The sequence below is a fragment of the Helianthus annuus genome, chromosome 12 (genome assembly GCF_002127325.2).
Source record: "Helianthus annuus cultivar XRQ/B chromosome 12, HanXRQr2.0-SUNRISE, whole genome shotgun sequence".
Taxonomy (NCBI): domain Eukaryota; kingdom Viridiplantae; phylum Streptophyta; class Magnoliopsida; order Asterales; family Asteraceae; genus Helianthus; species Helianthus annuus.
This window is the reverse complement of record NC_035444.2, coordinates 86,724,577-86,749,190: the sequence shown is the minus strand read 5'-3', so window position 1 is coordinate 86,749,190 and position 24,614 is coordinate 86,724,577. Positions and strand designations below refer to the sequence as shown.

General features: G+C 36.5%; 1 protein-coding gene across 1 annotated transcript; it reads right to left on the bottom strand.

The window, feature by feature from the left end:
* Positions 1 to 21,027: 21,027 nt before the first annotated feature.
* On the bottom strand, positions 21,028 to 22,601 carry LOC110895398 (heavy metal-associated isoprenylated plant protein 21). Its single transcript, XM_022142709.2, has 3 exons — positions 22,449 to 22,601; positions 22,275 to 22,350; positions 21,028 to 21,520 (listed from the first exon to the last, which is right to left on the bottom strand). Exons 1-3 carry the CDS (start codon positions 22,524 to 22,526, stop codon positions 21,228 to 21,230), a joined length of 447 nt encoding a protein of 148 aa, XP_021998401.1. The 5' UTR covers positions 22,527 to 22,601; the 3' UTR covers positions 21,028 to 21,227.
* Positions 22,602 to 24,614: the final 2,013 nt, after the last annotated feature.

Below are 24,614 nucleotides of genomic sequence, written 5' to 3'. Positions count from 1 at the left end.
ACGTTCACTGAAATGTATCCCGAATCTCCGACTAGTCCCGACTCTGGGAAGGAGAGGGACTTTTATTATGCGTTAATTGAAAATCGTCCCGGATGTCCAACTAATCCCCACTGTGTGGAAGGATGGGGACTAATATTGCACATACCAATAACTTATTAAACCTAAGGGGGAAAAATGCAAAATTCGTATTCTCGAAGTCCTTACAGACCGTAAGGCATTTGAAATATTGTGCGCCAAGAGGTCTTACGGACCGTAACGCTTATATCCATACGGTCCGCATGGGTGAGTGCTGGGCAAGCAAATGAGGTCATTACGGACCGTAAGGGCATTATGCTTATGGTCCGTAAGGGACCTGCAGATCAGAAAAACAGTTGGCTGTTGCAGCCTGTTCTGCCACCTTGCAACTTCTCTTGCCACTATCTCTGCCTTTCTTCCACGTCCCTCAACACTTTACATCACCTTAAAGCACCTGGGGACACATGGCACACTCTTCTTCACCTTCTTTGGCTATAAATAGCAAGCACCTTCTTCCATTTTCTTTGCTCATTTACTCTCTTTCTCTCTAAACCTTGCTTGGAGCTTTCCTCTAGACAAGAGGACTCCCATTCTCAGTTCTATTCTGCCAAACACTTCCAAGTAAGTGTTTCTCTTTGCTCTATTTCATTTTATTTAGTTATTTTGAGCTAAAAGTCAAACAATTGACTTTTTGTTTAACTTTAGCTTCTGACCATTTTGGTCAAGGTAAAGTTTAATCCGAACTTTCCTACGTGATCGTAATAACGATGGTATGATCCCTCTGTGATCATACCCTCAGATAATCATGTTTACTAGTTGAATTGTTAACTTGAGCATATTACGTAAAAGTTGAATTTTTGACTAAATGGCATAAATGGTTTCTGTAACTTATAATTAAGTTGTTTTGACATATATACAAGTTTTACAACTAATACAAACTGATATTAGCATGCCCAACTTGTCCAATTCAGTTTAGAGTCTTATTTTATGTCAAAAGTCAAGCAGTTTGACTTTTGCTTTGACTTTTGATTCTGACCTGTTTGGTCAATGTTTAGACCTGTTTTAAACTTGTTTTAAGACCATGTTATTGTTGAGTATAACCCTCTGAAGTTATACCACATGGTAAATCCGTTTGATGGGTTAAATGACAAGTCTTGAAATTATTATTGAAAATGACCACAATACCCTTATGTGGTCAAAGTAGCTAAATAAATGGTTTTAAACTAAACCGAACTATAATATGACTTTGTATCAATATGTACTTCAACTAAAAATATATTTTTACTACTTGGACTTGTCGTATGCCCATCTGACCTTCCTAACCCGTCTTTTACGCATATAACTAGTTGTGTGAACCTAGTTCGCATAAACTAGGCGTAACGGGTCAAAACCTTTCCAAATCAGAATGTTGGTTTATTTAACCTTTATCCAATGAGTCTTACACTCGGATACGTATAAACCACATACTAATTAATCTACGCTTAATCTAGCGAACCGATCTTATTTTTAAGTAATGGGTCGTGTCTAAGGAACTAACCTATGACCCGTATACATTCTAACAGATAACTGAATCTGTTCACTCTGGCCTGTAGAACCCCTCAGATATTTGGACTTGAGTTTTAATACTTTGTCTTTACGGCTTTTACTATATTGAAAATCGTTATCGGTTGGAAGCTGGCTAAAAGGTAATACTCTTTAACTTATTTTCTTTGAAAACTTGGTGTATGGCGAATACGCCACTTGGAGCGAGTATTACGTAAATGAGCCGCCTATGATTGCTCATAAATGTAAGAACTCGTTTTAATCCGTTATATTCGATAACTGAAACAATTGGGGGTTATTGGTGCCGTGTTCGGGTGTCCCGACTCATGAACTATTGTGGCCATACAAAATAACGTGTCGGGGTAGGCATACTGACTGTAAGACACGTTATTCAACTTTGGTGTGTACCGTGATCATTATAGCACTTAAAATGACCGGCTTTGATATCTGGTTCCCATTGTATGACAACTATGTAAATCTGGTGACAAGATAAAATCCCAAGAAATATTAAATGATTACCTATGGGTTTTCGCTATGTATAAAATCACTTTCGAAAAACTATTTTTAAAATGAGTCAGTTAATTGTATTTACCAGCGAAAGCTGACGTATTTTCAAAAGATTGAACTGAAGGTACCGAACCTTGATATTAGGCTGGGAATCCGGGTTGGCTAGGATAAAGGCTATGGAATTTGCAGCGCCTAGCTTAAGGCCTATGATGTCTAAGCTTTGTTTTATCTTGATCCCTCCCGTGGGCTTAAACTTGAACACTTGAACATCTTTGTATTTGAATATTCGACACTTTTAATGTTATGAATATTTTGACTCTTAATACTTCTGATGCATTATTATTAAATTGTGATACTGCTATCCAATCGTCACGACCCATCCGGGACCACCGGGAATCGAGGTGTGACACTATTACTCTAATTAGTAAATTTACAAATTTGGTTATATTTTTCCTTGGTTAGATTATATGTTAATGTTTGCTATTGGTATACTTAGGGTTATAAACGAACCAAACGAATAAAGCGTTGTTCGGATTCGTTCGTTAAAGATACAATGTGTTCTCGAACGGTTCATGAACACAAACCCAACGAGATTTTATGTTCGTGTTCGTTCATTAAGGAAAGGAATGTGTTCATAAACACAGACAAAATCAGCGGAGACGATGGTGGCTAAAGGTGGATGGTAAAAGGGGGGCGGGGCAAGACCTTAATGCCCTTATTTTTGAACAAAGGTCAATAATATTTTTCTATGTGAATAATGAGAAATAAAGAGGAACGATGCATAAACAAGGAGGAGATAGGGTTTCCGTACATTATTGTAACACCGTAAAATTTTTGTCCAACTATAAGACGACACGTGTCCCGAATCTCTAACTAAGGAAAGGGAATTTTTCGTTCAACTATGTAACGAAACATATCCAATCCTCCAATTTATCCCGACTATGTAGAAGGAGGAACCTCCAATCAATCCCGGCTATGTGGAAGGATGAAGGAATTACATTCTACGTTCATTGAAATGTGTTCCATATCTGCAACTGATCCTGATTCTGGGAAGGAGAGAAATTATTATTGTGCGTTAACAAAAACGCATCCCGGATCTCCGATTAATCCCAACTATGAGGAAGGAAAGGGACTAAAAGTGCCAATCGATAAAAGAATCAAAGTCCAAGGATTTAAGATGTAAAAATCTCAAAATAATATTTCCTGGCAACCCCATACGGACCGTAAGCCCTATGTGCTTACGAGTCGTAAGCTAAATGGAGGGTTGGAGCGCTGAGGTCCTTACAGACTGTAAGCAGTTAACCCTTACGGTCGGTCCCTAAGGGACCTTGCTGGCAGTTTGTTCTTGTTCTCCAAGGCAAACAAGCATAGTGTGACACCTAGCCGATTTTGCCACTTCTCCTCTGGTTCTAACACATCACTAAACACCTGTAATCATCCTAGAACACCTCCTAACACATGGCACAATCCTATACTACTCCTTTCTAGTATAAATAGCAACTAGTTCAAGCCATTTTACTTGATCATTTCCTCCATTCTTTCTCTCTATCTTCGTGGAATTGTTTCCTAATTCAAGGAAGTCTCCTACTGAAGTTAATCTTTTCCTAGAACACAAATAAGTGTTCCTTCATAGTCTATTTCATTTTATAGGCTAGTTATTAGCCAAAAGTCACGTTAAGTAGGCGAAATGACGAATCAACTTTATATTAAATAAAAGGTCAAAAACGTAAACTTTGCAAATTACGCTAATCAAGTTTCTAACTATTAAAACTTGAATTTTTGACATCACGTCAGTTTATAAAACATATTAGGACATGTCTAAGCATGACCAGTTCGTCATTTCTTGTTTAGAGTTCAATTCTCTATCGAAAGTCAAGTAGTTTGACTTTCGATTCTGGCCGATTTGCTCAACGTTAGGACTTGTTTAGAACTGATATTATCACCATGTTAGCATAAGGTATAACTCTTAGAAGTTATACTTCTCCAAATCAGAATGCTTAGTTAAATAACCTTTATCCAATGGGTCATTGCACTCGGATAGGTATAAACCACATTCTATATGATCTACACTTAATCTAGCGAACCTATTCTTAAGTAACGGGTTATATCTAAAGGGGCTAACCTTTGGCCCGTATACATTCTAACAGATAATATTTCTGTTCATTTCATACTATAGAACCCCCAGATAATCGGACTTGGGTCAATAATACTTAGACTTGCGGCTTTTGCTAAACTATAATCACATTTGATTGGAAGCTAACAAAAGGTAAATACTCTTTGTAGGATCGGTTTCGACCTGAATGAGTCGTTCGGAAGAGCTCTCGTACGTTTCAGAGGCGGAAACTAAGAAACAAACTTGAAAACAGCTAGAAAATCACTTTAATCCTCTTTTATATTCAATTAACAGTGTTTACAGTGAGAGGAAATACCGGCAGCACTTCGGTATCAATAGACCCTATCATTACAAATGTTGACAGCTTGAATCCTATTTATAGTCTAAACCCTGACCGTTTGAAACTAACATATTTTCAAACGGTGACCATTTCAAACGGCCTACTTCAAACGGACACATACATTTCAAACGATTGGACCATTTCAAACGGTCAACATACAAACAACTTCAAACCAACAGCTTCTTCAAACGATTGGTCTTCATATGGTAGTATCTCATTGGACCAACTTCTATTTTGTCTTATATGAGACTATGCAATGATGATGTCACTCATGTGATGTCATCTTATATGAGACTATGCAAAGATGATGACATAATCCTTGTTTCGAACCGCAACGAACCCGAGACTCGACATAAGACGAAGACGACAGATGACTGCACCAACAGACTCCCCCTCAGATGTTGACGAGTCTTAAGTGTCGAGTCTTCACAATCTCCAGTCTTGATCTGTCTCTAGGCTTCACTCTCAGTCTTTTCTTGCAGGACTTCAGACTCCCCTTTGCGATATGCTGGCATTTCTTCAGATCATCAGCATCATCAGTATTAGGATCGTTGTCTGTCTTTCCATCTCACAGCTTTTCATCTTATCCTGCAAAAACTCTACCTCAAAGTAAATTTCTCTCACATATATATCTCAAACATAAACACTCGCACTAATTCAAACTCTCCTTCAACACAAACAAAGATTTTCCAATCTGATGAACCACTATAAGGTTAGATTATGAAAACATTTAATTCCAAACATACACTCCCCCTCAAATATTACTCATCATGTTTAGCACTTGGAATTTTGAAAATCTGCTTTTCAATACCAGTTGTTGAAAATCTTTTTGAATTTTGGAATAAAGAAACATGTAATGCAGTAAACAAATATTTACAGACAATATTTTTGTGTGTTTGTGTAAGAGGATCATATCAGCTTATGAGACAAATCACCAACACTGTTAAGCTTCAATTCATTTTAAGTTCTAAACAATTCACCTAGATTGTCAGTATATCTGTCCACTTAAATTTTCACACAAACTTCAACTGATCCGAGATACGATATTAATGTCTTAAGAACTTAAACTTATCCGTGTGTCCCACTACTTGAATATACTCCCGTATCCAGATCCCAATATTCAGTCTTACAAGTGAGTATACCACAGCTGATATCTGTATAGGGGTTAAGTGCGAAACCGTGAGAGCTCAGGTCAGAACTTCCGTTCAGCAGAGAGATGATGGCTCGACTTTTGGTGGGTCCCCTTTAGAGGATCTTTTTTACAACAGCAATGACTATCAATTTTATTGTTTCATCGATTTGCTGAGGGCGGTGCTTTTTCAAGCATTTGCAGAAAGTATTATCCGGGGACTAGGTCAGTACTTCTATACAACAGAAGTCCCGGGATAATACCTCATATATCACTGAGCATAAAGACCTAGTATCTCAGAATAAGGGACCTTTCAAACAAGATTTCAGGGGTTACCTATATATCCAAGCAGTTTTGTTAACCCACAGAATAAGCAAGTTTGAAATTTAGGTTTATATCTCGTCACAATCTACTAAATGTGTAAAAATCTACTGACACATCCGCAGTAAGATTGTTTATCACTTTTAAACTCTCCAAATCTTTAGCATGTTGTGATAGTCCGCTGATGTACTATCATTTCCTCTTTTTTCACAACAAACTCATTTTTGGATTTTATCATGTTTTTGTCTTTTTCAAATTTTCTAATGTTTTTGGATTTTCTGATTTCTACTCCCCCTAAAATGCAAACACATTAAAGAAAATTGAAAACAAACTGTACAGAAATATGACAACCGATATCAAATCGTATCAATTCGCCATTCACTAGGCATAAACAATCTGAATTCCCCCTTTCACAAACCATTTTCTCATTCAGATTTCAAAACACTTAAGTTTGTTTTAATCAAAATGATTTTTCCGGAAAATGAGTTTGTTTTACCACTTGTAAATTTACCACTTGTTTAAGTACGGGGATATGGTTCATCATCTTGTCAGTTTTATCAAATATAGTAAATCAAGTACAACTTAATGTCCTTGATTCACTGTTTGCAATCAAGCAACCTGTACCACTTGTAAAAATAACCAAACAATATCACTTGTAGGTATGTCACTTCTATACAAACCATTTTACCAATCAGAATGCCGATTCCTGCTTCGCACTTACCAACCTGGAAGCTCCGGCGTAGTCCTTTAACCTGTAAATTTTTAACAATTTTAAGAATTTTTCATACAAACTCATAATACATAAATGATGCCGATTCCTGATCCACGATTACAAACTTGGGATCTCCGGCAAGTCAGGTTTTTCAATCAAAGAAAATGTCCACCCAAGCCTGACCAGCCTTGGGTGATTTCAATTCAGATTTTGTTGGGGTGTAAGTTGCTTTCTTTGTAGCGTAAAAGTCTTTTACCCCTTTCACCTTCCCATCAACCATCTTTCCGAAAATCTTCTTAACTTTCCCATTAAATGCTTTCTCAACATCAAAATTATCCTTTTCAGAAGAACCCTGATTTGAGATTTCAGTCTTCCCAACTTTTCTTTTAAAATTCTCAGTCCTCAATGTGGAAAGTTCTCATCATCCATTGAAGGAACTGAGTTTTCATCACTCTCATCAAACTGTGGCTCCTCTGATTTTGTGGAATCAGATTCATCACCAGATTTTACCTCAGATTTCTTAACAACCCATTTTTGATTGTCAAGTTTCACACTACGCCTGTAAAATCTCTTCGAACACTCACCAGCTTCAAACGTTGAATTTTTGAAAACTTTAAATTTTTCAGTTGGTGGTTCGGTTTTATCAACAACAATTTCTTTTAGTTTTCCAGAAACTCTCTGTTTTGTGTTTGTCGCTTTCGGACAGTTCCATGCAATGTGACCAACTTCATTGCATCGGAAACAGGTTCTTGTTTCTTTCTTCACAAAAGCTCCATTTTTTTTCGTCTCGGCAAGAAATTCTTGATTTGTTTGTTTCCAGAATGAGCTTTTTGCTTCCTCTTCCGAGCTTGTACCTGAAACAAATTTTGTATTTGGTTTAGAAAATTTTCCATCTTTATAGTTTTCTGGTGGAGTAAAACCAAGTCCTTTCTTTTTGTAGCTACGATTTTGGTTTGGTTTCTTTTGAAAACCAGAACCAGAATTGTAACCTTTTTTCTTGTTTAGTCGTTGTTGAACTCTTGAGGTGTAAAGTTTAGGTTTACCATTAAGATTTAAATCTTTTATTTCAGAAATATTAATTTCTGTAAGTTTGAAAACCTTCTTAATCATTTCTGGTTTAACACCTCTTATTGTCAGAACCATTCAAAGTATACACAACTTCAAATGTTTCATCATTCAAATTAGATTTTGACAATAAAAACTCTTTACTGTAAACCCGTTTTCCCGATGATTTAGAACTCTTTTCAGACGAACTCGAACTCCTGACCGACTGACACGAATTTTCGGACTCGGACTTTGACTCTGACTCCTCATCCTTATCCAACACCTGATCGACCACTCGTTTTATCAGTTCAGACTCATGATCTGTATCGGACGCTGTGAACGTGACGTCAATATTGTCTGGTAAAACATCGGTTATCTCGGATTCTAACTTAATATTGACCGCCTGTTTTAGTTCTTCCTCGTTAGGTTTTCTAGGCGAGTACCCTTCCCAAATCGGAGGCGGACACTTATTATAACAGGCACCCTGTTTCTTACCAGTATCCGTTTTCTTCTTTGGCTGTTCATCTTTAAATGCCTCAAAACCTTCAACTGTTGGATAAATTCTATCGATGATGTAGTCACAACCTTTGTAACTTTGTAGCAATCTTCTGATTCTTTCATTCTCAGCTGCTTCATTATCCAACTCTTTCTTCCACTTTGCACATTCTTCTATGTACATGTTGATCTCTTTCTGCTTTGTCATCATTGTAGCATTCATCATCTTCAAAGCTTTTTCTCTTTCTGAGTTAGTCTTCTCCAGACCATTCACATGCCTATTCAATACATCATATGACTTTTTCAAGTTCTTTACATCAAACAACAATTGTTCTTTCAACTTTTCTAACTCACTAAACCTCTCATCTTTTTCTATACATTGTTTACAAGACTCTAAACATGTAAGACAGGGTTTTGTGACTTCAACGATCTTCTCGACTTCAACTCTTTTTTTCAACTTCCACAATCTTCTCAATCACTTTGACTTCTTTCATTTCCTTTGCAGCTTTCCTCTCTTTCAGTTTCTTCAGTTTTTCTGCAAAATAAAATTCAAAACTATCAGAAGATAAGTGAGATTTTCCAATATTAATCTGTTCAATTTCTTCATCACTATCACTTGTTTCTGATGAACTGTTTTCAGAAGAAACAGATCCTTCATCTTCACACTTCTCTTCATCAGATAACACTTCCATCCATTCCTTCAGCATTTCTGGCTTTCGAGTAATATGTGCAATAAACGCTTTAACATTTGAATCAGCTGGAATAAACTTGTCCCAGCTAAAACCTTCAGCCATTTTCTCATCATCTTGATCAATGATGCCATAATAAGCTTTCCTGTTTGCATCCTCGATCATTCTTCCATGTGTCGTTTGAGGTTCTTTTTGTTGATGCGGTTGATGAGTGATTTGCTGATAAATGGTCTTCCTATAATAATCATCTTTCCCAGACGATTCCTTTTCTCCTCTTGGCTGCTGATTCTTGCACTCTCTTTTAAAGTGACCTTTCTCCCTGCAACGAAAACAAACAACTTTAGATTTATCAAATCCAAGATTAGAAAGATTTGCATCCAAGAAATCAGTTCTCCCTGTAACCAATCTAAATTTTTCTGCTCTCCTCAAAACACTCGCCAAGGCCCACTTGATGTCCATCAATTCTAGCTCCTCTGCATCGATCTGGTCATAATCTTCTTTTGTCAGCATCGGATTACCAATTCTTCCAACAATCAACCCTTCATAAGATTCCAATGCAGTGACCAGTAATCCCATATGATGCTTTACAACTTCTTCAGAATAATTTTGACCATTTTGAAGATGTAAAGCTACATTGCACTGAATCGAATGCCCATTTCCAGCAGATACACTTTGAACACTTGGAGGATTTACCGTTGAGAACCCACTAGTGTTGACTGATCCTTGACTGCTAGGCGGAGATTGATTTCCAGCACTAAATGCAGTTTGTATCTTTGGACTGGCTTCAGCAGTTTGAACATTTCCTTTATAGTATAATTTGATATCTTGTTGATGAGTAGAACTGTTCATTCTAGCAATTTTCTGCTGCTCCAGATCCTGTGCCTCCAACTTCTCTATAAACTTTGCAATAGATAACTTTTTAAACTGTCCAGAATTTTTCAATATCATCAGATATGTACCCCATTCCTGTTGTGGTAGCGCATCAGCAAGCTTTTCAACCCATTCTGCTGCATTTTTTGTAATCTTTAACTGTGACATGGTGCGAACCAGATGACAGTATCTTTCAATAAGAGTTTTTGTTGTTTCACCAGGCATGCACGTAAACAGCTCAAATTCCTTCTTTAGTAAAGATGCTTTACTTTGTAGCATTTCCGTACTTCCCTCAAACTTCTTCTTAAGAGCTTCCCAGATAGAATAAGCATTTTCATCGTGTTGAAGCAACACAAATATATCTTCTTTAACAGCTTGTTGTAACAGATTGATCATCATCTTTTCTCCTTTGTAACTCTCTCTTTCTTGCTCCGTGAATTCTGAAATAATTTTATCGACACCCGCTGAATTCTTTGGTCTTTCATATTCAGTTTCGATGCTCTCCCAAGCTTTTAAATGATTCGCCTGCACCCAATTCTCGAAACGTTTCTTCCATCCATGATAATCTTCAATTCCCATGAGTTTCGGGGGTTTTTGCATTGTTCCGGTTTCATTCTCCATTGTCATGTTCTTAGCAATGTCGGATGGACTAGCAGGAGTTGTAGCAAACGCGTTGTAAAACTCAGTATCCATGTTTCACACTTGGATCACCTGACGATTTCGAATTACCGGACGATCTCGAATTACCTGATATAAACAAACAAACCAAACACAATCAGTTTAAAACACTTATCAAAGCAACTGAAACAAACTGATACTCTATGCGAACTAGAACACTCGAAATGATGAAAATTCTGTGTAGACTGAAGTTTGACAGATTGTGTAGACTACTATGACCCGGACCAAAATCAATCGACCTGGAGACTTTCAATTCATATGAACAAATTCAGTTTCAAACGATCTAAACCGAAATCAAGTGATCTTTTCAAAAGATCTGACCCTATTTCATGCAAACTGAATTCCCTTTCAAATGACCTGGTTCAAAGTTCAAGTGGACTAGACCCTTTCAAACGACCTTGAATATCTATACCCACTTCACACAACCTGACCACACTGTTTGAATCTTCAAAACTTGGACTGTAGACACTTTCGAAAACTGTGTCGGCAACAACAATTTTTCAAACAAATGATATTGAACCGATACTCTCTTAATTCTTTTCACATTGTCCACTGACTTCAATAGACTGACAACACAATTAATTGGTCGATACAATGTAATGGGCTGACACAATGAATTGAGTATTATCACATGTAAACAGACCAACTCACATGCAACTTTGACTTAAAAAAAACGCTGACACTCCTTAATATCTATTGGGCCGCAAACTGATTAATACACATGGGCTGGTGATTTATGCTCTCCCTTGAAACACATTAACAATATATCTTGATTAGTGGACGATGAAATGAAATGGGGCAGACTTCACTTGATTGGGCCCCAAAACATATGTCTGACAACACTTTGTGACATTTTATTTTAATTTGACCGTAAATTCCATTTAGCCAACATATGATTGGACCCTTTCAACTACACTAACTATTAACCTTTCACTTCACATGCACTGCATGAACAAGAGCCGTCACTTATCAAATTCACATCAATCCTATTGGCCCAATTTTATGTAGTGGGCTGATATATTTTAGTGATTGGGCCGTTTAAACAAATGAAGTCACATGATGGTCTTTAAAACTTGTATCAAAAAGGTTGACAAGATATAATCAGTTCACATGCAAAGTGACACACAACTAGATAAGTTCACATGATGATGTTTGACTGACAACTTTAATAATCACGTTCAATTCTTTAAGAAAAGAAACTGACACACTTCTATTAAAGTATCACACAATTCGATGTAATTTTCAAGCGGTGAACTTTTCAAACGGTCAGGATCAGATTTCAAACGATGCTTCAAACGGATGTCATGCTTTCAAACGATAGGACACATTTTCAAACGATAAACGTCAAATTCAAACGGTCAGTCACTGTGCTCGTTCAAACGGACATCAATTTTCAGGCCATTTTGACCAGTTTTACGTTGAGATTTAAGCTGAAACTTTCAAGGGTTTGTCAAATGTCAAATCCGAACACTGTGTAAAAATTTGAGCCAATTTTAATCGTAAAAAGTATAGGTTTTGAACAGAAGGTGTAGAAAAACAGATTTTCAAGCTGAATATGGCAAGAACTCCTCGTCCTGAGCTCTGATACCACTTGTAGGATCGGTTTCGACCTGAATGAGTCGTTCGGAAGAGCTCTCGTACGTTTCAGAGGCGGAAACTAAGAAACGAACTTGAAGACAGCTAGAAAATCACTTTAATCCTCTTTTATATTCAATTAACAGTGTTTACAGTGAGAGGAAATACCGGCAGCACTTCGGTATCAATAGACCCTCTCATTACAAATGTTGACAGTTTGAATCCTATTTATAGTCTAAACCCTGACCGTTTGAAACTAACATATTTTCAAACGGTGACCATTTCAAACGGCCTACTTCAAATGGACACATACATTTCAAACGATTGGACCATTTCAAACGGTCAACATACAAACAACTTCAAACCAACAGCTTCTTCAAACGATTGGTCTTCATATGGTAGCATCTCATTGGACCAACTTCTATTTTGTCTTATATGAGACTATGCAATGATGATGTCACTCATGTGATGTCATCATCAAAGATGATGACATAATCCTTGTTTCGAACCGCAACGAACCCGAGACTCGACATAAGACGAAGACGACAGATGACTGCACCAACACTCTTAACTTATTTTGTTTTTAAACTTGGGGATGGCGAATACGCCACTTGGAGCGGGTATTACATAAATGAGTCGACTATGACTACTCATAAATGTAAGAACCCGGTTTAATCTGTTTTACTTGATAACTGAAACAATTGGGGGTTATTGGTACCGTGTCCCGGCGTCCCGACTCATTAACTATTATGGCCATACAAAATAGCGTGCAGGGGTAGGCATACCAACTGTAAGACACGTTTTATTCAACTTTGGTGTGTACCTTAATCATTATAGCACTGAAAATGACCGGCTCTGACCTCTGGTCCCCATTGTATGACAAGTATGTAAATCTGGTGACAAGAAAGAATCCCAAGAAATATTAAAAGATTACCTACGGGTTTTCTCTATGTATAAAACTCTTTTTGAAAAACTGTTTTCAAAATGAGTCAGTTAATTATATTTACCAGCGAAAGCTGACGTATTTTCAAAAGATTGAACCGCAGGTACCGAACCTCATTATAGGCTGGGAATCCGGGTCGGCTAGAATGAAGGATAAGGAATCTGCAACTCCTCAATGTTAAGGCCTATGATGTCTAAAGCTCTGTTTATTAGATTCCGCATGTGGGCTTGTACTAGAACACTTGTATAAACTTTTATATATATTCAAGACTTTTATTAAATGAATATTTGAACTCTAACACTTCCGCTGCATTATTAATTGTGATACTGTTATCCAATCGTCACGACCCATTCGGACCCACAGGAATCGGTGTGTGACAATTTTTACTTTGGGTAATGAGATAAATAAGAATCAAAGAATATAAAAAGTTTAGATAAAGTAAATAAATGTTAAAAAATCTTTAATGAACAACCTAAATAAACGAACATGAACGAATGTTTACGAACACATTACCGAACGTTCACAAACGCAATTGAACGAATGAGACATCTGTTTGTGTTCGTTCATTTAACTAACTGAACAAAATTTCTTGTTCATGTTCGTTCATTAAGAAAAAGAACGAACGTAAATGAACTTTCCGCCGAACAGTTCACGAATTTTTCGCTGAACGTTCGGTTCATTTACAACCCGAGGTATACTTTGTAAAAATAAGTTTTTAAGTTGGGTGGCTCCTTTGGAGCAACCCTCTTTATCTTAAGATGTACGTAAGCTTTGCCCTCATCTTGTCCTTGCAAAACGAGCTATTAGCTTGCTATAAGTGAGATTTCACTAGATTAGTTTGTTATAATAGGGTTTTTGGACTTAATCTCTCTCTCTCTCTCTCTCTCTCTCTATATATATATATATATATATATATATATATATGGTAGGGTTATTGTAAAAAGAGTGTGTTTTATGAGAAGTGTAGGAAATAATCTACACCCTTTGATCTATAATCTAATGGTTGAGATTATAATTGCAAAATTGTAAATAGTGTTTACCATCAAAATAATTAATATTGTATCTTAAGGGTATAAAGGTAAATTTAACATTTTTAAATAAAAAAACCCACATGCAAGTTCCTCCCTTCTTTTTTAAACGTAACTTTTTTTTTTTAAAAAAAAAAATTACACCATAATAACGAGTGTTTTTTATCCTTAATATGCGTACCATAGGGATGGGCTAAAATGAGAACCACCTTGAGTTGTGAGAACCGTGAGAACTAGACCATTCAAAAGGTTTTTCCAAAATTTTTTTTTCTCAAAAGTCATAAAAATCACTTGTTTCAGCAAAAAAAAAAAAAAAAGCCGCATACCCACATTTACATGAAACGTAAAAACATATTTATATTCGTACAAAATTTACACCAGGACGTAAAAAAAACTTGCATCAGTCAAAACTACCGACTCGACATTTTTTTTACTTTTTTTTTTTGCAGATGTGTTTATACTATTTTCACGCTTGTGCAAAAATTTTTTGGCCCAACTCGCGCGAGGAGAAAAAGTTCTCATGGTTCTCACAACTCATGGTGGTTCTCATTTGAACCGAGCCCGCGTACCATATTGCTATACTTATATTGAGAAAAAAAATTACGTTTCGATCGGATGTTTTAGTCCATGATGTTTTGTCCATGTTGTTTTAATTGTATAGTAATTCAAGGCGTTGTGTTTTACAGTAAAACACATATAAGACACCATAAATATTGCAAATACTTTTAATGGTGTCTTATATACGTCAGTTTAAATGAGAAAACAAAAAGACTAACTAAAAAAGCCCAAAAAACATACCAATATTTTTTGTTTGATTTTCTCATTTAAACATATTTATCTACGTAAGTTGCATAATTATTATGTCGCGTAACTATTGTATATACTTAATTATACTTTCTACGCGATTAGGCTATGGGGTATGGGGCTTGGGTTGGGGCGTGGGTTGGGAGAAAACGCTCAAGCCATCACCCCGGGTGGGCTTGGGTTGGGGTGTGGCCCTTGGGGCTTGGCTTTCAAGCCGGGCGTGGGGCGGTCTTGACATCCTAGCTGGCTGCCTCCCATTCGCTCACCCCGCCATGTCATTGCGTCCATTTGAATGTTTGAATTTTAAATTCAAACCGTTTGGCATACCCCAAACCGCCACCCGGGTCTCCCAACAACACCTATAAAATGTAACCCCCAATCCACTGGTCCCGCCATCCCACGAACCCGTTACCCCACCGGCTACCCACTTTTCACGAAGTCGCTACCCCACCGGCTACCCACTTCTCATGAACCCGCTACCCCACCGAAGAACATGGCATCTTGGACTCACGAGGAAGAATTGGCTCTCGTCACAAGCGTCGTTGACGCTATGAAGGGGCAGCAACCGGACCTAACAAAATATTGGCCGGAAACATTCGCAACCTACCGACATAACGTCGGTAACGACCGCCACAACCTCAACGCGTGCCAACACAAATGGCGCGAGCTATGGCCCAAACTCGATCGTTTCAAGGCTTACTACGAAGCCGTTCCGAGCGGCGAGTTAAGCCACGAGGACCGGGTGGCGGTGGCAAACATAGAGTTTCGAGGCAAGGAGCGAAAGACGTTCGACAAGATCGCCCTTTTTGAATTTATCTAACGCTTTAGGTTTGTTATTTTGTAATTTTTAGAAATTATGTAATTTTTAGGATTATGTAATTTTTAAAATTTTAATGAAGTTGTAGGTTTTTTTTTTATAAATGTTGTGTGAATTTTATAAATTTTTTGTATTTTTTTTAACAATCTGCCACGCGGTGCACCCAACCCACGCCCCGCCATACCCTGCGGACACGTCACTAGGCGGTTGGGGGAGGGGGGGGGGCTGCCATTCCACTTGTCAACAAATGCCTCAACCCAAACCCAACCCAACCCAAGCCCACCATACCCAACGGTCTTATATGATATTTGGGCGTAATAATGGTACGGACGAATTTTCCCTTTGTCCAAGAACGTGTGTCGCTTTGTAGGATAAGAAACCTTTTTTACATTAACTTATTGTGTGTGTTGATATCATTTTAAGATTTGTATAGCTCATTATATAACGTTAATTGCATATTATTTCTCTATCTTGTAATCAAGTTCATATTATTACCACGAACTATAGGGCAAGAAAGTAAAAAGTTAACGTGAGAATAATGGAACAATAATCTTGCTTTAGGTTCCCCATCAACTTAAGTGGGGTTAAAGTGGCAACCAAGAATCTCGTTCTTCCTAACAAAAACTAAGCTTCTCAGTAATCATGTTTCCCTTTTAAATGGTTGTATGTAGATTTGACTTTTCACCAACTTATACCTCTTCCTTCCCTTTATATTTTACAAAAAGCTTTCTCGTCGAATTTTGATGTCACATAAAACCACGGGGTGTGGGCTTGAGGTTGGTGTACTGTGGGAACCAAACCGACGCCACTTTAACCACACCGGGTCATCTTGGGTAGCGGCGTTGCCCCTCTGGCGTGGCTATGAAGCCTTAGGGCGGGTTAGGGAGCTGATGTGGATGGCTGGGATTGGCTGAGTTCAATGATTAGAATGAATTCTATGATTAGAATAAAAAAACAAAAAAGAAAAAAAGAAAAATAGCTGCCAAATGTCAACCCACACCAGCTAGCCCACGCTTCCTCCACACTCCACTTTTTTTTGGGTGGCCTGGTAGAGCCCATCTCCGTCACATGTCAACCCAAGCCCCAAACCCAAACCCTACACCGAGCGGTCTAAGCGTACGACTTGTGCACTCAAAGCTTTGTTGATAAGAATATTTGATAAGCACTACATGATGCCTACCTAAATGAACACATGTTATTGTCACTCGTCGATAACATAGCATTCATCGCATGAGACACGGATCAAAATTAAGTTTTGATTCTAACAATGAATGGTTTGATGACCAAACGAACAAATCCAAGCTGGTGTGATGGTGAAATAAAGTAAAGTAGAATGTTGGGAAGAATCCCAAAAGTTTCTTGATGAGAATAGTAAGACCCGAATTTTTATGTTTTTAGATAAAAGAATGGGTATGGGTGAAGAACAAGCATACATCATTAAGATATACAATGCCCACCATCCAACTCATTTTTGACTTTTAAAGATTCAAAGTTTGTACGTTTGTACTTAAATCGACCTAACCCATATTTTCTCATTTATTTAAAATAGTTATTTTAGTAAATTTCAGAGCATCAACAAAAGGTTTTTCACCTTACGGACCTGAGCTGGCGTGAGTTAGTTAGAGTCGGAAGGTGTCGAACTTCGACTAATCCAGTGCAGGGCGTTAAAATTGCTCTGCGTTAACAGGTTTCAAGGGCATTAAGGTGGAGTTAATAGCAGGTTAAAGTATACCTTTCAGGTTAGGTGGAGTGAAAGGAGGAAACGTGGGTGATGTAGTGTCTAGGTGGAATTAAGGGAGGCCGCGGCTAAAGTATAGCACATGACTTTAGACTAGGAGTGGTTTGATGTTTACTATAAATATAGGGCTTTGTAATTAGTTTATTTTGTTTGAGTTTAGCTAATAAAAAAAACGTTCAAGACGGGGTGTCTCGATCCAAAAATCAGACATTCGTGTTTTATTTAATCTGATTATTCCCAACACACCTACAATGGGAGAGGACTTGCGAAGAGAGAGAGGGTCCGTCCGTAATGCTTTGGTTTTGTAGTATTTTTACTAAAAAATATAAGATGGCATTCAAGGGATGAGCAAAGATACAACTAAGAGCATTCACATCAGCTTCACCATATCTTTTGTTATTTCTAAATTTAAGATAAATATCTAAAATTCATTCTTTTTCACTTCACCTGAGAACCATAAAATCTACACCCTATTTTTATAATTTAAAAGTTGCTATAGTAGTTTTTATATATAAAAACTACTATTCATCTTATATCAAATTATTGTGAGAGAATATATTGGAAAATGTAATAAAATAAATAAATGTTTATAAATAAGACAAAGATAAAAATGATGGATGAGATTTAGAAGAGTTTTTAAACTAAGATATAAATTAAAAAAATATAATTTTTAATTAAATTATAGAATAAGGGGACTAGGGGTGGAATCACTAGTGATGGATTCCATCACTCCCACTATCCAATCAGCAAATGCCATGTCATCAACCATATTTCCATCACTAGTGATAGAAATGGACTAGGGGTGGAATCACTAGTGATGGATTCTATCACTCTTTCCCAATTTTTTTAACTTTTATTTTTAAATTAGAAATTAACAATAAAACACTAAAATTAAAAATTTCATTAATTTTAAAACATACTATTTCAATTTAACATACTAGGAACATACAATTTAAAAAAAAAAGAAAAACCTACTCCTCGAATTTAACATACTAGGAACATACAATTTAAAAAAAAAAAAACCTACTCCTCGTCCGAATCCGGAAACTCCAAACCTAGAGAACCTACTAGTTCGATTAAATCGTATCTCAACCGAAAGTGAGTTTCTTCGTTACGCAATTGTAAATTGATATCTTGTGGAACTTGAACTTGTGTAGGAGGATCCGGTACCCAATCCGGGGATATTGCACGTCCGTCGTGTTTGATCAACATATTGTGCAATATGATACACGCATACACTATGCTATGTATTGCTTTCTTGGTCATCGAACGAACCGGTCGGTGTAGTATACCCCATCTACCCTTTAAAACACCAAACGCCTTCTCAACATCTTTTCTTGCCGATTCTTGCAATTTTTTGAACGCCTTTTCTTTAGCCTCGACGGGAAATGAGGGAGCTTTCACAAAAACAGACCAAGACGGGTAGATACCATCCACAAGATAAAAGCCTCGTATGTAATGTCGACCGTTAACATAGAAAGGAGAGGAAGGTGCGGTACCATCCGTTACGGTTTGGAACAACGGCGACGTGTGCAACACATTGATGTCGTTGTTTGAACCTGGAACACCGAAGTACGAATGCCAAATCCATAAATCATTCGACGCCACCGCTTCTAGTATGATGGTTGGTCTTTTGATGTCTCCCCTCACATACGCCCCTCGCAACTCTCTTGGACAATTTTTCCACTCGATATGTGTACAATCGATGCTGCCGAGCATCCCGGGAAAATGCCATCTAGCCTCGTGTGCGGCATAAATACGAGAGATGTCGTGGCTCGTCGGTTTTCGTAAAAACTCGCTAGAATACAACTTAATGACCGCATTGCAAAAAAATTGCAAACACTCACGTGAAGTTCTTTCAGACATAGCTAGGTATTCATCATATTGATCGGGTGGGTTACCTGTCGCTAGTTGGCGAATGGCGGACGTGCATTTTTGAATCGGCGTGAAACTTGGTTTGCCCCTCGCATCGTAACCTTCTTGAAACCATCCCTCGCTTGCCTCGATGTCTCCAACAATCTTTAAAAATAATTCTTTGGGTAAACGAAAACGATCTCTAAACGTTTCGGAATTGTATAGCGGGTTTTCCACAAAATAATCGTTCATCAAAACTTCGTTGGCACGTATGCGATCACGGCCGACCATCTTCTTCTTTGGGCGGGACGACTCGGCATCAAGCTCGTTATACACCGACACAAAATACTTTAGTGTGTCGTTGTCGGAAGACGACTCGGAATCGCTAGACATCGGAAACGTCGAATCGGTAGGGAATTCCATTTGAGAAAGATATAAAAAATTGGGTGAAATGGGTTTAAAATGGTTAAAAGATAGAGTTTGATGTGTGAAAAAATGGTTAAATGTGAATATATATATAAAAATAAAGTGAATTTTTTTTTTTTTTTTATTTAAGTTACCGTTTAGCCCCAACGGTCATCATCCAACGTTCCAATTTTTGAATGTTCAACGCGTTATACACAAAACGCGTTAATAATATAACGCGTGCTTCTTTGGGCGGCGGCGGTGTTGTGGTTGTTGATAACGCGTGCTCGGGGGGCCATAACGGACCGCCCCGAGTCACCTAATAGAGCTGTTCTGAATGCTCTAAACTTTCACTATCGTCTTAATTTCACACAAGGAAATAACCTTACACCATTTTGAGGCCAAAAAATAGCTTATCAGATATTAAAAAGTTAAATACCGATCCTTGATATATAATTTGTACATATCGGATTAGGTTGAATGTATGAAAACACAAAATAAAAACAATATAAAAACATAAAAAGATTCCCTTCATGGTCGTCTATCTGCATTTCTTTTACGTTTATAGGAATCTCAGCTTGCGATCTGCGTATATCAAACATTCTACTCAATCTGTTTGAATATATTAATCATTTTAGAACTTCTAATATTATACAATTAAGTTGTTCAACAAAGTTCGAAGCAATCAAATGATATTCTTTTTACAACAACCTTCATTTCTTTATTTTATTTTTTTTTTTCAAATTTCTACTAGAAAAGTTTAAACATCGGAATAATATATATACTATGTAACAATAATTCTTTTTGTTAAATGTCATTTTAGTCCCTTTGGTTTGGGTCATTTTGCCAATTTAACTCAAAGGTTTCATTTTCCGTATGTGGGTCCAAAAAGGTTTCACCGTTGCCATTTTAGTCCATTGAGTTAATTTCATCCATTATTTCTGTTAACAAGAAGAGCAATTCGGTCATTTTATATGGCTGAATTGGTCTTCTAGTTAACAAAATTACATATAAAATGACCGAATTGTCATTTTCGTTAACATAAAAAAAATGGATAAAGTTAATCCAGTATACTAAAATGGCAACACTGAAATCTTTTTGGACTCACAGGCAAAAAATGAAACATTTGGACTAAACTTGCAAAATGACGCAAACCATAAGGACTAAAATGACATTTAACTCTTAATAGTTTCTATACTTTTGTAACCTAACGTGTTAATATTAATATTAGCTTTGGATATCCGGGTCCTTAAATATTTTAAAAAACTTGGAGTTTATATTTTGTCATTTGAAGATATTAGATCTTACTAAAAATAGTAGGTTTCAAAGGAATACACGTCTAGTCATTTGATATAAACTAATGTACAAAACAGTATAATTTGGTAAAGTAAAACCGCAAAATAGTATATCATACGTTAAATGATGTACCAAATACATACAACCATCGTATTATTGATAATTTCAGCGCGTGCCCGAAAACTGTATATTGATTACTAGACATGACAAACTATATCTAAAAGTATAATTCTTCACATCACAGTAACATATCTCATAACCGCAAACAATCAAGTAAAAAGACATCCAACATAAGTTACTAAATATAGTATGTCACATGATCGAACAAGCATTAGGGTTATCGTCGCTAAAGAGATATGTCATCCGCTCATCAGTAGTATTCGGGGCTGCGACGGCCTGAGCAACATTCTTGACATATCCAGCAGGAGCTCTTTTGTCATATGCTTGAGTAACATAAGGATAACTGACCAAGTTGTAAGGTATGTATGGCCAGAATTCGGCTCTTTTGCCTGTACTTTTTACTCTTTTTAACACGTGGTTTGGATCCACATATCCGCTAACTATTACCCGGCTTTGCTTTCGGATAACCTCCACTGTCTTTACACCTTATATACATACCATGATCAAATTGCGTTAGAATCACAAAAAGAGCAAAGCTAGATGCATATATGTAAAACATTTTGTTTGCAGTAACAGATGTTTTAGGAACGAGACTGATACTTCTATGTGTTTTTAGAGCCTTGTAAATGAACTCAAGCTCGCTTGGGTGTCAAGCGAACCAGTGAAATTTGGTGAGAAACTATATGGAGCTCGCTTGTCACCCAAGCACAACTTGCTGAGTTCGCTTACATGGGTAACAAACTAACTAAAAGTACAAGAAGTTAAAAAAAAACTACAAGTACCAACTTTGTTCCTAAACGACCTACTTCTAAAGAAAGAATTCTATAGGGTCCCAATAATCCCACACCCCAAAATCTTAATTTAACACCCTGTATACGGGTCGTATAACATTATACGATCCGTATAGAATAATTTGACATGATAAATACTGAGTCGTATAATGTTATACGGCTCGTATACATAGAGAAAATATTAGATCCTATAACATTCTATATGAGTCGTATAACATTATACAGGTCGTATAGCATTACTTAAGGTTTAGGTCTTATAACATTCTATACGGGTCGTATAATGTTATACGGCATGTATACATGGACAAAAAAAAAAAACATTCTCTAACATTTTTTTTTTTGCAACAATCAGTTATACGGCCCGTATAATTCTGTACGAGCCATAGGGGTGTGAAAATAAGATATTAAGGGTTTGATAATAGTGGGAGCCATTGTATATGTGGAGTACCTTTAATGTGCTTAACTGAATTCTTGACTCTTCTTTCACATCCATCACAGTCCATTTTGACTTTGATTTCAACTGTCTGGAAAAGAAAAGAAGATCCATCTTTTGTTTGTCAGTTTTATGTCTGGGAGAGAGAGAGAGAGAGAGAGAGAGTGAGAGAGAGAGAAGTTTGTATGCCTGCATGGGTTTTCTTCTGCTTCTGGTGCTGGTGCTTGTAACTGTACAAAAGTTGGAGAGGTAATCAAGTGCACCCATTCTTTTGCTAATTGCTTCACTTTGCAGAAAGAAAATGTTGAGAGAAAGAGAGTTGTGAGTCTATATCTCTATGTGCTTATGACTTGGTATATATATATACACAAAAGCTAATTAACCATTACTTGAAGTTGGACCACAAAAACTTAACTAAATGTGACACAATTGTATATTATAGTATAATGCTTTTACTTCTATCCTTTGAGTCACACAAGAATATGAATAAACTTGATTCTGAATTTCATTTTAAATGATAATGATAATTTAACACGGAAGTACACTAGATGTGTTCGAACATATAAAAAGAAACGCGTAGATGGCTTAGTCACAAAATAAAATCATGTATATAACAATTTATTATTTTGTAAGCTTCCACAACTTTTTATACAAGTTAATTACCTAAATAATCATAATCCCTACTTATATAACAAGTGATTAACAAAAAATATTCCCTATTTAGATAAAAATAGAATATTGATTGCAAAACCTTTTGAAGTTGGTGGTAAGTCGTAATCGGAGCCTTAAATTTGGTTCTTGATAGCTTTACGTTGCTGAAAGTTACGCATGTAAATATTTCATATCACTGGGTTGGTGGCCCGTTGACTGAGACAAAAACTTTAAAAATACATAGGTTTGGAGTTCAAGTAGCACATACGACAGACTAAAGAATTTCGAAGTTCTAAAAAATTTTAAAATGTAAATATTTCATAAATGTCATTTGGAAATCAAAATTTTAGGGCTGATAATAGATATCTGTATAAGACACGATTAGACCTGTTTACTGAAAAAGTACACAATATAATTTTTTACTTTTTTAAAAATAAATAAAATTATGAGGTTAGGATCCATTTTCTTTTTCTTGGTACATAAAACATAAAACTGTATTACAGACATGAGATATCAAGTAGTTAAACGAGTTGTATTAATATTTAGAGTTAAATGCCATTTTAGTCCCTGTGGTTTGAGTCATTTTGCCAGTTTAGTCCAAAGGTTTCATTTTTAACCTGTGGGTCCAAAAAGGTTTCACAGTTGCCATTTTAGTCCACTTGGTTAACTTAATCCATTTTTTCTGTTAACGAGAAGGCCAATTCGGTCATTTTATATGGCTGAATTGCCCTTTTAGTTAACAGAATTACATACAAAATGACCAGATTGGCCTTCTCGTTAACAGAAAAAATAGATGAAGTTAACCAAGTGGACTAAAATGGCAACTGTGAAACCTTTTTGGACCCACAGGTTAAAAATGAAACCTTTGGACTAAACTGGCAAAACAGCCCAAACCACAGGGACTAAAATGACATTTAACTCTAATATTTAATAGTTGTGTTATACGCGTCATCAGAGACTTGTTAAACCCGATAAGACACGATTTGCAGCACTACAAAATTTCAGTATTATGTACTTATGATGGTATGATGTATGCTAGCGTTTGTGGGGTTAATGCTTTATAGGAAGGCAATTCTTGAAGAATTTGAAATGGTGGAAATTGGCCCATAGCAGCTAGCAAACCTTTACTTGTTTAATCACAAAAATGTTGTAAAGTGCTTTTGTGTTTTCTTTCATTTTCACTTGCTGGATTTTCATTTAGCCGTTTACTTTTTAATTATTTAAAATAAAATAGAATTATATCTATCTGTCATTCAAAAGGACATCTTAAAATCTAAATTAAGAATTTTGAAAATATAATTTAATCTAACTGATCTTGAACAATATTGGTTTAGTAGCATTACTTTTATTTTAAAAATAATCTTTGAACGGAAATATTCAAAACGTATTCCTTTTGTGAAGAAAGTATGAAAGCGCCCACATTATATAATGGCTTTCTTTTTGCTACATATGTTCATATTTCTTAAAGCATTTTAATCTTTGATTATGCTCTAACAAAATGCTAATTATTGTTTGGCTTGATATGTTCACATTATTGGCCCTTTATCGGGAAAAACTGATGGATAAGAGCATAATTTACTTGATCGAATAGTTCATGAAGTTACATCAAAGTTAAATGGTGTTGAAGTGATTCATGATGATAAAGAATCTTACCGGAATTGAGATACTAAAAACGCAACTCAGGTCAGCTAGAGGTTTTACCAC

What these genes read in the sequence shown, in the direction of transcription:
- LOC110895398 (XM_022142709.2), bottom strand. Translation starts at nt 22,526, where the DNA reads ATGGGTGCACTTGATTACCTCTCCAACTTTTGTACAGTTACAAGCACC. An exon ending in GCAGAAGAAAACCCATGCAG is followed by an intron (nt 22,351 to 22,448) that starts GCATACAAACTT and finishes TTTCTTTTCCAG; the next exon opens with ACAGTTGAAATCAAAGTCAA. An exon ending in TTCAGTTAAGCACATTAAAG is followed by an intron (nt 21,521 to 22,274) that starts GTACTCCACATA and finishes TATGTATATAAG; the next exon opens with GTGTAAAGACAGTGGAGGTT.